A 12,922-nucleotide genomic window follows, 5' to 3' on the forward strand; every position below is an offset into this window, starting at 1 on the left:
TGAAATAACGGTCTAAATGGCCTGATCTTGTGTACACAGTTCACCAAGCTTATCAGGGCTTGGCTTGGAAATGCCACATTTCTAATTAACATGACTGGCAATCAGGCAGTGTGAGCAGATTCTGTAAAAACAACATTAAGGCCCCGTCTCTCTCCGTCTCCACCGAGAAAACGAAGGACCCGTGTTTAAAAAGTGGAATGTGCCTACTCTCTAGCTACATATTTGACATGTTAGCTTAACCAGTAGCCAGGAAGAGGTCAATCCATTTTTACAAAATAACCACACCGCTGGTTCCTCTCTGCTCCAGACTGACTGGACAACCAACGGTATGGACTAAGTGTTTAAATATGGCCTTGACTAACAAGCTAGCATGAGTGCATTTTTGGTGTCCCAAATGGCATCCTATGCCCTATGTAGTGCACTACTTTTCATAGGGCTCTGGTCAAAAGTAGTGCACTATATAGGGAATAGAGTACCATTTGGGGCGAACTTTGCTTTTCGACGGTTGATGGTGAAAGTTGAATCCAGAAATAACAGACCCCTTTAGCACATTGAATGAGTGACTGTCATACTGCTCATCATCCACCAAACATATTTCAATAAACTTGACCACAACTGTTTTTATTTTGTCATTAAAAAGTCTTAGTCCATTTTGTGACACTGATTTCAAGGTCATGAACAGTCAAAATGATGTTTTTCATGAAATGTGATGATATTTGAAGGAAACCAGATCAAAGTATGAAAAATGACTTTCTTCTACATTGATAAAGTCGGATCATAAAGTTACTGGTCCCCTCCCCATGTCAAACACTTAAGATTTATTATTAAGGGGACATCAATTTAACAAATTTTAATACAACAATGGTAACATGATATTCTCTTATCTAATTTAAATAAGTACCACCAACAACAGAGAAGGCGTGTTTGCAGAGAGGCTCGACAGCTACTCTACTGGTGCCAAAATTTGACTGTAGGATCTTATTGAGATTTTACCTTATTCATCTATGGCAAAGATACTTATACGTTTCCCCTTTCATCTGTGTCTGGTGTTAGCTAGTTACTGGCTAGCTAGGGCTCGCCAAGTGAACACAGCCATCAGTGTTGCTGTGAACCACATCATAAGAGACATGCCAAAATGGCAGATATTTTTTATTATGTAGATGATGCAAAACGGACGACGCTGGGCCAATTGTGCGCCGCCCCATGGGTCTCCCGGTCGCGGCCGGCTGCGACAGAGCCTGGACTCGAACCCAGAATCTCTAGTGGCACAGCTAGCACTGCGATGCAGTGCCTTAGACCACTGCGCCACTCAGGAGGCCTAATTGATGCAATTTCAATGTTGTTTGAGTTGCTTTGTGTCACCAAATTTGATTGAGATAATTTCACTGCAACACTGCTCACAGCATCCAAGTTGCTTGACATAGGCGTTTCAAAGAGCTGTCAGTCAAGGCGAGCTCATGAATATAAGCTCCCCGCCCACTCAGCCTGCCTTTTCAAACTTCCTGGTAGTTAGCCGTGAGAGAATGACTTTTCAGAATTACTGTTTAGGATCTTTAATAAAAAACATCTGATCTAAATGTATACAAAGAAAACGGTGTCAGCGGACGCTATAACTTTATATACATCGATCTTTACATCGATCATATCTTTATGTACATCGATGTGCAAACGTCGCCATGTAGAGTAGTCGGACTTTCTTATAACGAGCATCTGGTCACAGGTACCCTTTTCACACTACCGTGCTGAACAAAACCAAACTGTTGTCACATTGTCCTTTTCAGGTAGGTTGCAGCAACCATGGCGCAAGCCATATCAGTACAGCTTGGTTTGGCTCTGATCGGTTATTTGCAGTTGTGTGAAAAGCAAATTGGACAAGTCCTCACATGTCCATTCTTTACGGCCATGATAGGGTACATAGCCACTGTTACCCATAGACCCAGAACTCACCAGTGACCTCTAGTGGGGCTGTACTGCATGGCCGCTCTCTAGCTCTTCACCTCCCTGTTCTTTAGAGACTCCAGCAGGCCCTTTATCCTCTCGCTGGCCGGCTCCCTCTTCCTCTTCTTACGACTTTTAACCCCGGCCACCTGGGAGACCGAGGGCATGAGGAGCGCTGCCAGGCCCCAGGGGGCGTTGTTTCCGGTACCGCTGCCTCTGTGCGGTACGTTGAACTCCCGCTGTTGCAGCATCCAGGCGCTCTCCCGACACAGCGCCACGAAGCGCTCCAGCTGCGTTCCGTTAACATTTTTACTGACGTTCAGCGCGGGCTCAAAGGGGTTCTGGATGTGCAATGGGGACACCTCGGGTTTGTTTTGCTCCCTGCCCTGTGAGACAGAGAGAAAGAAAGAGATTGAAGGAGAGCAAGCGAGAGAAGGAGAAAACGTGAGATGGAGAGAGAAAGAAGGATTGAGAAAGAGAGAAAAAGTAAGAGGGAACGAGATCGTGAAAGTGAGAAAGAGCTGTCAAAACACCAACTGGTCTTTATACATGGTTCATCTATCTTATTGGTCACACTGGTGAGGTCAGGTGTTTTGTGGCTGTTATCTATGCCACATGGGCCCATATAGAATGGATCGGGCTGGTCTGAGTCTGGCACACCTCTCCTCTTCCCAGGCCAGGCTAACACGTGGATGTGTCTACGTTCTAAATGGCTCCCTATTCCCTATATAGTGCCCTACCTTTGACCAGAGCGCTATGGGCCCTGGTCAAAAGTGGTGCACTATGTAGGGAATACGATGCCATCTGGGACACAGCCAGTGTCAGCTTAGCTATGAGGAACGAGCCTGGGGGCAGCACCAGCAGGGTAGACACAGATTCACCACGCCTCATCTATCATACCACTGACCCTCTGACACCATCACTAGGCTGGTCCTAGATCTGTTTCTGCCATCTTGCTAACTCCTCGTCACGCATGACAGCAAGGCTACACTATTGCTGCTTAGGAAAATGTGTCTGACACGGGGATAGGGTGCCATTCGGGACGTAAGCAGAGCCCTCCAAGGTTCTATGCATGCGACATACCCACCTGGGTTCAAATAGCGTTGGTTTTCTTTCAAATGCTTTAGCTGCTGCCCGATCGAGCTTGCCTGACGAAATGGAACCAATGGAATAGTCCCAAAGGTGCAACACTCCAGTCTGGCTCAATCGAACCACACAAGGTATTCGACTCTATACAAATGCTATTTGAATTCAGGTCAAGCATGGCCTGCAAAACATCCAACTCCCATCTAAGCCTGGGGTTGTAACAAATAAATAAAAAAGGCTGACTGGATAGATGGCGAGAGAAAGAGAGAGACGGAGCCTCCAGCTCCATTGGATGGAGGGATGGATGACCATGGAGCATAAAGCCATCAGTCAGAGAGAGAAGTGGAGCAGGTAGAGAAGAGGGGGGAGAGATGGTAGGTAGAGGGAGGGAAAGAAAGAAAGAGGGAGACAGGAGAGAGACGGCACACAGTAAAGATGATTGATGGTGGTGTCTCTACTGAAAGGCCATGGCCACCACGCTTCCTACAGGCCTTCCTTCAATACGTCAATCCTGACCCTGGGACATGCACACACGACTGACCCCAGGTTAACGTCTTTACTACACTATATCTCTAGACTAAGGAGGAGCAACAATGAAAATGAGCAACCAAGAAAAAAAAAATGGGTAAATGGTATCCAATTGAACACGCGTCTAAGATTGAATAAACGCGTCGTTTGTTTTTGCTTACTGAGCATGAAGAACTAGAGATGGGGTTCATATAGAGATGGGTGGAGGAGGAGCAGCCATCAATCACACAGTCGTCGGACGGCTGTCGTCTTAGCAGGCAGCGAGGGACGTCAGTATGATGTTGATGTGTGATCGACAAACAACACTTTTCGACCACTAGCTCCCATCAGAGCTGGCCAATTATAAACTATGGCAATTAGGCACAGGGGTGAAAGAGTCTGTTTAGAGCTAAAAGAAAGAGGTTCTGTTTAAAGCTTTCAGTGAAGCACTGTCACCTTATGTCTAAGGATGAATGGAGAAACAGAATGACTTGCTAGTTGAAGCCCATTAAAACAAAATGCCGTGTGCCGTGTGTGCTTTATACTTATTTAAATTTAACCTTTATTTAATTAGGTAAGTCAGTTAAGAACAAATCCTTATTTACAATGACGGCCTACACCGGCCAAAACCGGACGACGCTTAGGCCAATTTGTGCGCCGCCCTATGGGACTCCCAATCACGGCCGGATGCGATGCAGCCTGGATTCGAACCAGGGATCATTGTAAACCTGCCACACACACACACTATACGATACATTTATTAAACATAAGAATGAGTGTGAGTTGTCACAACCCGGCTCGTGGGAAAGTGACAAAGAGCTCTTCTAGGACCAGGGCACAAATAATAATAATAATCAATAATTTCGCTCTTTATTTAGCCATCTTACATATAAAACTATTTGTTCATTGAAAATTGTGAATAACCACAGGTTATAACTCTGCAATGTTGGGTTGTATTAGAGAGAGTCAGTCTTAAATCATTTCCCACACACGGTCTGTGCCTGTATTTAGTTTTCATGCTAGTGAGGGCCGAGAATCCACTCTCACATGGTTGCAAAGGGCATCAGTGTCTTAACAGCGCGATTTGCCAAGGCAGGAAACTGAGCGCAGCCCAATCCAGAAATCTGGCAGTGGCTTCTGATTAAATTCAATTTTCACAGAACCACTTGATGCAATTTCAATGAGGCTCTCTTGTTCAGATATCGGTAAGTGGACTGGAGGCAGGGCATGAAAGGGATAACGAATCCAGTTGTTTGTGTCATTCGTTTTGGGAATGTACCTGCGTAATTGTGCACCCAACTCAGGTGCTTCGCTATATCACATTTTACAATGTCCGTAAGCTTGAGTTAATTTCCACACAAAAAATAATACAATGATGGAAAGACCTGTTTGTTGTGCTGTAGACAGAAGAGAGCTCCAACTTCATAATCGTAGCCTCAATTTTGTCTCGCACATTGAATATACACTACCGGTCAAAAGTTTTTGAACACTTACCCATTCAAGGCTTTTTCTTTATTTTTACTATTTTCAACATTGTAGAATAATAGTGAAGACGTTAAAACTATGAAATAACACATATGGAATCATGTAGTAACCAAAAAAGTGTTAAACATATTTAAATATATTTTATATTTGAGATTCTTCAAATAGCCACCCTTTGCCTTGATGACAGCTTTGCACACTCTTGGCATTCTCTCAACTAGCTTCACCTGGAATGTTTTTCCAACAGTCTTGAAGGAGTTCCCACATATGCTGAGCACTTGTTGGCTGCTTGTCCTTCACTCTGCAGCCAGACTCATCCCAAACCATCTCAATTTGGTTGAGGTTGGGTGATTGTGGAGGCCAGGTCATCTGATGCAGCACTCCATCACACTCCTTGGTAAAATAGCCCTTAAACAGCCTGAAGGTGTGTTGGGTCATTGTCCTGTTGAAAAACAAATGATAGTCCCACTATGCGCAAACCAGATGGGATGGCGTATCGCTGCAGAATGCTATGTTGGCTAAGTGTGACTTGAATTCTAAATAAATCACAGACAGTGTCACCAGCAAAGCACCCCCACACCATAACACCACCTTCTCCATGCTTTATGGTGGGAAATACACATGCGGAGATCATCCGTTCACCCACACCGCGTCTCTCCAGATCAAAAGGACAAATATCCACTGGTTTAATGTTCATTGCTCGTGTCTCTTCTTATTGGTGTCCTTTAGTGTGGTTTCTTTGCAGCAATTCGACCATGAAGGCCTGATTCACGCAGTCTCTTCTGAACAGTTGCTGTTGAGATGTGTCTGCTACTTGAACTCTGTGAAGCAGAGGCTGGTAACTCTAATGAACTTCTCCTCTGCAGCAGAGGTAACTCTGGGTCTTCCTTTCCTGTGGCGGTCCTCATGAGAGCCAGTTCCATCATAGCGCTTGATTTTTGCGACTGCACTTGAAGAAACTTTCAAAGTTCTTGACATTTTCCGTACTGACTGACCTTCATTTCTTAAAGTAATATACTGCCATTTTTTTCCCCTTATTTGAGCTGTTCTTGCCATAATATGGAGTTGGTCTTTTACCAAAAAGGGCTGTCTTCTGTATACCCCCTACCATGTCACAACACAACTGATTGGCTCAAACGCATTAAGAAGGAAATAAATTCCACAAATTAACAAGGCACGCTTGGTAATTTAAATGAATTCCAGGTGACTACCTCATGAAGCTGGTTGAGAGAATGCCAAGAGTGTGCAAAGAGTGGCTATTTGAAGACTCAAATATAATATATATTTTGATTTGTTTAACACTTTTATGGTTACTACATGATTCCATGTGTTATTTCATAGTTTTGATGTCTTCACTATCATTCTACAATGTAGAAAATAGTAAAAAAAAATATTTTAAAAAACCTTGAATGAGTAGGTGTTCTAAAACCTTTGACCGGTAGTGTAGTTCCGGAGAGTCATTCAGGCGAGAATAAAAAATAAAAAAATCCCCCAGATAGGCCAGTCGTGTGACAAACTCATCATGCAAGCGGTCAGACAAGAAAACATTAAACTCATCTCAATAAGAATTTAAAAACGTGTCAATACTTTGCCCCTTGATAACCAGCGCACTTCTGTATGTTGTAAAAGCGTTACATGGTCGCTGCCCAAATCATAGCATAATGTAGAAAATACACGAGAGTTCAGGGGCTTTGCTTTAACAAAGTTAACCATTTTCACTGTAGTGTCCAAAACGTCTTTCAAGCTGTTGGCAGCAAGACCCTCTCGGTGGATGCTGTAGTGTACCCAAGTGGAGTCGGGAGCAACTGCTTGCACGCACGTTACTACTCCACTATGTCTCCCTGTCATGGCTTTGGTACCAACACATCTTGACCATCAGAGTCCATTTCATTTCACAAAGCTGTCCAGTACTTTAAAATATCCTCTCATGTTGTCCTGGTTTCCAGTGGTTCGCAGAAGAGGATGTCTTCCTTAATTGACCCCCCATAAACGTAACGGACATATACCAGGAGCTGTGCCAGGCCTGCCACATCTGTTGACTCATCCAGCTGTAACGCATAGAATTCACTGGCTTGTATGCGAAGCAGTAACTGTTTCAAAACATCTCCTGCCATGTCACTGATGCATCGTGAAACAGCGTTGTTTGATGAAGGCATTGCCTGTATAGTTTCTTTGGGCCTTTTCCTCCAGCATTGTCCCAGCCATATCCGTGGCAGCAGGAAGTCCTCCACAATAGTATGGGGCTTGCCTGTCCTAGCCACTCGGTAGCTCACCATATGTGACGCTTTTATCCCCTTCTTATTAATGGTATCTGTTGCTTTTATACATTTCTTCTACTCAAAAGTCATCTTTATTCACCCTCAAAACTCCCGGGGCTTATTTTTCAAATTGTCATGTTTCATTTCTAAATGTCTGCGCAAGAGTGAAGGTTTCCCGCGAGAGAGTAACGGTTAATGTGATTGCATGTTAATTATTTGACTAGGCTACCTGTATTTGACATTGTGTTGTTATTTCACTGAACACTAGATGGTTTAATTTCATTTTTGGCAGTGAAACAAGGCTCTTCAGGCAAAAAAAAAAAAAAAAAAAAAAAAAAAAAAAAAATCACCCAAATGTATAATATTGGATAATATAAATGTACTGTTTGAAAAAGTAAAAAAATATATACAATTTTTTGTTTTAAAATGTGAATCACATTTTTATTTGGCGTACCCCCGACGGTATTGCGCGTACCCCTGGAGTTTGGGAATACCTGATTTAGACCATATCAAGTTTAAACCTGTGCGCTGGTAAAAGTTGAGTAGCCGTCAGAACTCAAAGAGATTTAAAAATAAAAATAAAAGGCATGTTTCTCCCCACTAATGGGCACTGACTCCCGCCAATTAGTGCGCATTCATTGTGTCTGTGTGTTACCTTTCTGATATTGATTGACATGCAGTTGAATGCGAAGGTTCCGTAGAACTCAAAGAACTCCTGCAGCAGTTGCTCTGAAAGGAAATACAAGAGTGTGATAAGAAACACCACATTCATACTGATGAAGAAACCTGTTTCCATGTGGAAATAAAAGACTAAAAAAATCACATTTACGCTATGGGCCCACCTAATGTCTCTGTGTTGTCTTGCAGTCGTATTTTTGTGAAGTCGCTGACAAACGTGCAGTCGTTTCCCTCGATGACACTCTTATCTAGAGGGCCTTGTAGAAAAGGGTGGGGTGGGGGAACATAAGATAAATGATAAGGTATATACCACAAGGTAAGACACACTACACATGAAGGGCCTTGTATAAGAGAAAGGGGAAAGTGTAAATTACACACAATAGACTAGATGTCTATGTACACACCTATGAGGTTCATAAACAATACCAGGGCTGCCTAATTCCAGTCCTGGAGAGCCAAAACACTTCTGGCTTTGTTTCTACTTGGTAGTTAATTGCACTCACCTGGTGTCCCAGATCTGAATTAGTCCCTGGATGAAAACCAGAAGTGTCACGGCCCTTCAGGACCAGAATTGTGCAGCCTGAACAAGACAAAGATTAGGGCCCCATAAAATCTGTTTTATTATTTGCCTGATTCCGTTTTCCCCCCCAAATTCAGTTCTCTCCATTTAGTTTTTCCAGGTTTTAGGTCTCAAAATCAAACTTTAATAGAAAACAACAAAAGTGGATGTTCTAAGTCCAGAACAATGCTTAACCCTATACACTCATACCTGTATATGGGTTGAAAATGGCTGATTTGGGCACCAATAAGCGCCTAAATTGGAACGAAGTGGCTGTAAAGTAACATGCTATTAGTGGAGGCTCCTCAGAGGAGGAAGGGGAGGACCATCCCCCTCAGTGAATTTCATAAAAATAAATGAAATATTTAAAAAAGTTATCATTTTTAGATAAAACTATACTAAAACACACTGTTTTGTGATGAAGGTCTACAGTAGCACTCTGTACGGTAGCAACATAGCGTAGCCGGAGGACAGCTAGCTTCTGAGCCCCTCTGGGTACATTGACTTCAATACAAAACCTAGAAGGCTCCTGGTTCTCACCCTCTTCCATAGACTTGCACTGTAATTATGACAACTTCCGGAGGATGTCCTCCGACCTAATAGAGCTATTGCAGTATGAACTGGCATGTTGTCCACCAAATCAAAGGATCAGAGAATTAACCTAGTACTGAAAGCATAAGCTACAGCTAGCTAGCACTGCAGTGCATAAAATGTGGTGAGTAGTTGACTCAAAAGAGAGAAAAAGACAATAGTTGGAAAAGTTAACAAATTAAATTCTTCCAAATATATATACAGTACCAGTCAAAAGTTTGGACACCTACTCATTCAAGGATTGCTCTATATTTTTTACATTGTAAAATAATAGTGAAGACATCAAAACTATGAAATAACACATATGGAATCAGGTAGTAACCAGAAAAAAAGTGTTAAATCAAAATATATTTTACATTTGGGATTCTTCAAAGTAGCCACCCTTTGCCTTGACAGCTTTCCACACGCTTTGCACCTACACCCCATTTTCCAAGAATATTCTTATCATGTTACTGAATGTATCCAGAGTATTTTCGGATTTTGTTGTGAACAATTGCGGTGAAAAGAACAGTAAATGTAAAATACACATTTAAAATCAACAGCGTAATGTTTGTATTCAGTCTTCAACTGTCGTGCACTCACCTTTTGTCTAATACATTTCCCCATTATCTCCAAACAGTTCGCTTTCAATTGCTACCATGGTTATGCATATGCTTTTTATATTTCTTCTGAAAGAAACATTTCAATTAAGCCCCATCGATATAAGCCAATTCACATGAGTGTAAAGGAGACCACTGAGTCCTGGGAAAAATCGAAGAAATTTAGTGCACACCAGCAAGAGAACATTCTGAAAGGAATGTTTCTGTAGCGCTCATGGGATTGCAGAGTTGGCGAAACAAATGGCCACTGGATTGATGCAAATAATCATGATATCCTTCTGCCAGATAGGTTAATTTGGAGTTAACATTTAATTGAGAAGGTTTTTGAGAAAGTGTTGCCATCTCTACCAGAAGACGGTTATCATTAGCATCATCGCTAACGGCATACGCACACACGGGCATTCCTGTGCCGTTTCAGAAAGTTGCAACAAAAAACTAATCACTGATGCATTTTGTTCATGTTTTATGATTAACTTGGGGAAATTAATGAATTGTCTAATATGTTCAAGAGACAGTTGATTTCCTACTAATTAAGTTCAATACATTTTCCAATATTATTGAATTCTGTTAAAAAAAAAATATATTATTTCACCTTTATTTAACCAGGTAGGCCAGTTGAGAACAAGTTCTCATTTACAACTGCGACCTGGCCAAGATAAAGCAAAGCAGTGCGACAAAAACAACACAGAGCTACACATGGGATAAACAAACGTACAGTCAATAACACAATAGAAAAATCTATGTACAGTGTGTACAAATGTAGAAGATTAGGCAATAAACAGGCCATGGTGACGAAATAATTACAATTTAGCATTAACACTGGAGTGATAGATGTGCAGATGATGATGTGCAAGTAAAGATACTGGGGTGCGAAAGAGCAAAAAATAAATAACAATATGGGGATGAGGTAGTTGGGTGTGCTATTTACAGTTGGGCTGTGTACAGGTGCAGTGATCGGTAAGCTGCTCTGACAACTGACGCTTAAACTTAGTGAGGGAGATATGAGTCTCCAGCTTCAGTGATTTTTACAATTCGTTCCAGTCATTGTCAGCAGAGAACTGGAAGGAAAGGCAGCCAAAGGAGGTGTTGGCTTTGGGGATGACCAGTGAAATATACCTGCTGGAGCGCGTGCTACGAGTGGGTGTTGCTATGGTGACCAGTGAGCTGAGATAAGGCGGGGCTTTACCTTGCAAAGACTTATAGATGACCTGGAGCCAGTGGGTTTGGCGACGAATATGTAGCGAGGGCCAGCCAACGAGAGCATACAGGTCGCAGTGGTTAGTATATGGGGCTTTGGTGATAAAATGGATGGCACTGATATACTGCATCCAATTTGCTGAGTAGAGTGTTGGAGGCTATTTTGTAAATGACATCGCCGAAGTCAAGGATCGGCAGGATGGTCAGTTTTACGAGGGTATGTTTGGCAGCATGAGTGAAGGAGGCTTTGTTGCGAAATAGGAAGCCGAGTCTAGATTTAATTTTGGATTGGAGATGCTTAATGTGAGTCTGGAAGGAGAGTTTACAGTCTAACCAGAAACCAAAGGTATTTGTAGTTGTCCACATATTCTAAGTCAGAACCATCCAGAGTAGTGATGCTAGGCGGGCGGGTGGGTGCAGGCAGCGATCGGTTGAAGAGCATGCATTTAGTTTGACTAGAATTTAAGAGCAGATGGAGGCCACGGAAGGAGTGTTGTATAGCATTGAAGCTCGTCTGGAGGTTAGTTAACACAGTGTCCAAGGAAGGGCCCAATGTGTACTGAATGATGTTGTCTGCGTAGAGGTGGATCAGAGAATCACCAGCAGCAAGAGCGACATCATTGATATAGACACAGAGAAAATAGTCGGCCCGAGAAATGAACCCTGTGGCACCCCCATAGAGACTGCCAGAGGTCGGACAACAGGTCTTCTGATTTGACACACTTAACTCTGAGAAGTAGTTGGTGAACCAAGCGAGGCAGTCATTTGAGAAACCAAGGCTAGAGTCTGCCGATAAGAATGCAGTGATTGACAGTCGAAAGCCTTGGCCAGGACGATGAACACGGCTGCACAGTACTGTCTTTTATCTGTGGTGGTTATGATATTGTTTTGGACCCTGACTGAGGTTTGCACCCGATTGCATAGTGGAGAAGGTGCAGTGGGATTCGAAATGGTCGGTGATCTGTTTGTTAACTTGGCTTTCGAAGACTACAAAAGGCAGGGCGGGTATAGGTCTATAACAGTTTGGGTCTAGAGTGTCTCCCCCTTTGAAGAGGGGGATGACCGCAGCAGCATTTCAATCTTTAGGGATCTCAGACGATACGAAAGAGGTTGAACAGGCTAGTAATATGGGTTGCAACAATTGCGGCGGATAATTTTAGAAAGAGAGGGTCCAGATTGTCTTGCCCAGCTGATTTGTAGGGATCCAGATTTTGCAGCTCTTTCAGAACATCACTTATCTTGATTTGGATGAAGGAGAAGTGGGGGGGGGGGGGGGGGGGGGGGGGGGGCTTGGGCAAGTTGCTGTGGGGGGTGCAGAGCTGTTGGCCGGAGTAGGGGTAACCAGGTGGAAAGCATGGCCAGTCGTAGAAAAATACTTATTGAAATTCTTGATTATCGCGGATTTATTGGTGGTGACAGTGTTTCCTAGCCTCAGTGCAGTGGGCAGCTGGGAGGAGGTGCTCTTATTCTCCATGGACTTCATTGTCCCAGAAATTTTGGGAGTTTGTGTTACAGGATGCACATTTCTGTTTGAAAAAGCAAGCCTTAGCTTTCCTAAATGACTGTGTATATTGTTTCCTGACTTGAAAAGTTGCATATCGCGGGGGCTATTCGATGCCAATGCAGTACCCCACAGGATGTTTTTGTGCTGGTCAAGGGCACTCAAGTCTGAAGTGAACCAAGGGCTATATCTGTTCTTAGTTATACATTTTTGGAATGGGGCATTCTTATTTAAGATGGTGAGGAAAGCACTTTTAAAGAACAACCAGGCATCCTCTACTGACGGGATGAGGTCAATATCCTTCCAGGATACCCGGGCCAGGTCGATTAGAAAGGCCTGCTCGCTGAAGTATTTTAGGGAGCGTTTGACAGTGATTAGGGGTGGTCGTTTGACCGCGGGCCCATTACGGACGCAGGCAATGAGGCAGTGATCGCTGAGATCCTGGTTGAAGACAGCAGAGGTGTATTTAGAGGGCAGGTTGGTCAGGATGATATCTAAGAGGGTGCCCATGTTTACGGATTTAGGG

The 12,922-nt window shown here is 43.2% G+C and overlaps 1 protein-coding gene across 1 annotated transcript in view; it reads right to left on the bottom strand.

The window, feature by feature from the left end:
• Positions 1 to 600: 600 nt before the first annotated feature.
• LOC120027947 (mitochondrial poly(A) polymerase) overlaps positions 601 to 12,922 on the bottom strand; it is a 29,495-nt gene continuing 17,173 nt past the window's right edge. The window contains exons 7-9 of the mRNA XM_038973041.1: positions 8,114 to 8,206; positions 7,927 to 8,000; positions 601 to 2,324 (exon numbers count right to left, since the gene is read on the bottom strand). Coding sequence (XP_038828969.1) covers positions 1,986 to 2,324; positions 7,927 to 8,000; positions 8,114 to 8,206 — 506 coding nt within the window. The 3' untranslated portion in view covers positions 601 to 1,985. The remainder of the gene's footprint in view (positions 2,325 to 7,926; positions 8,001 to 8,113; positions 8,207 to 12,922) is intronic.

Source organism: Salvelinus namaycush, chromosome 33 (genome assembly GCF_016432855.1).
Source record: "Salvelinus namaycush isolate Seneca chromosome 33, SaNama_1.0, whole genome shotgun sequence".
NCBI lineage: Eukaryota > Metazoa > Chordata > Actinopteri > Salmoniformes > Salmonidae > Salvelinus > Salvelinus namaycush.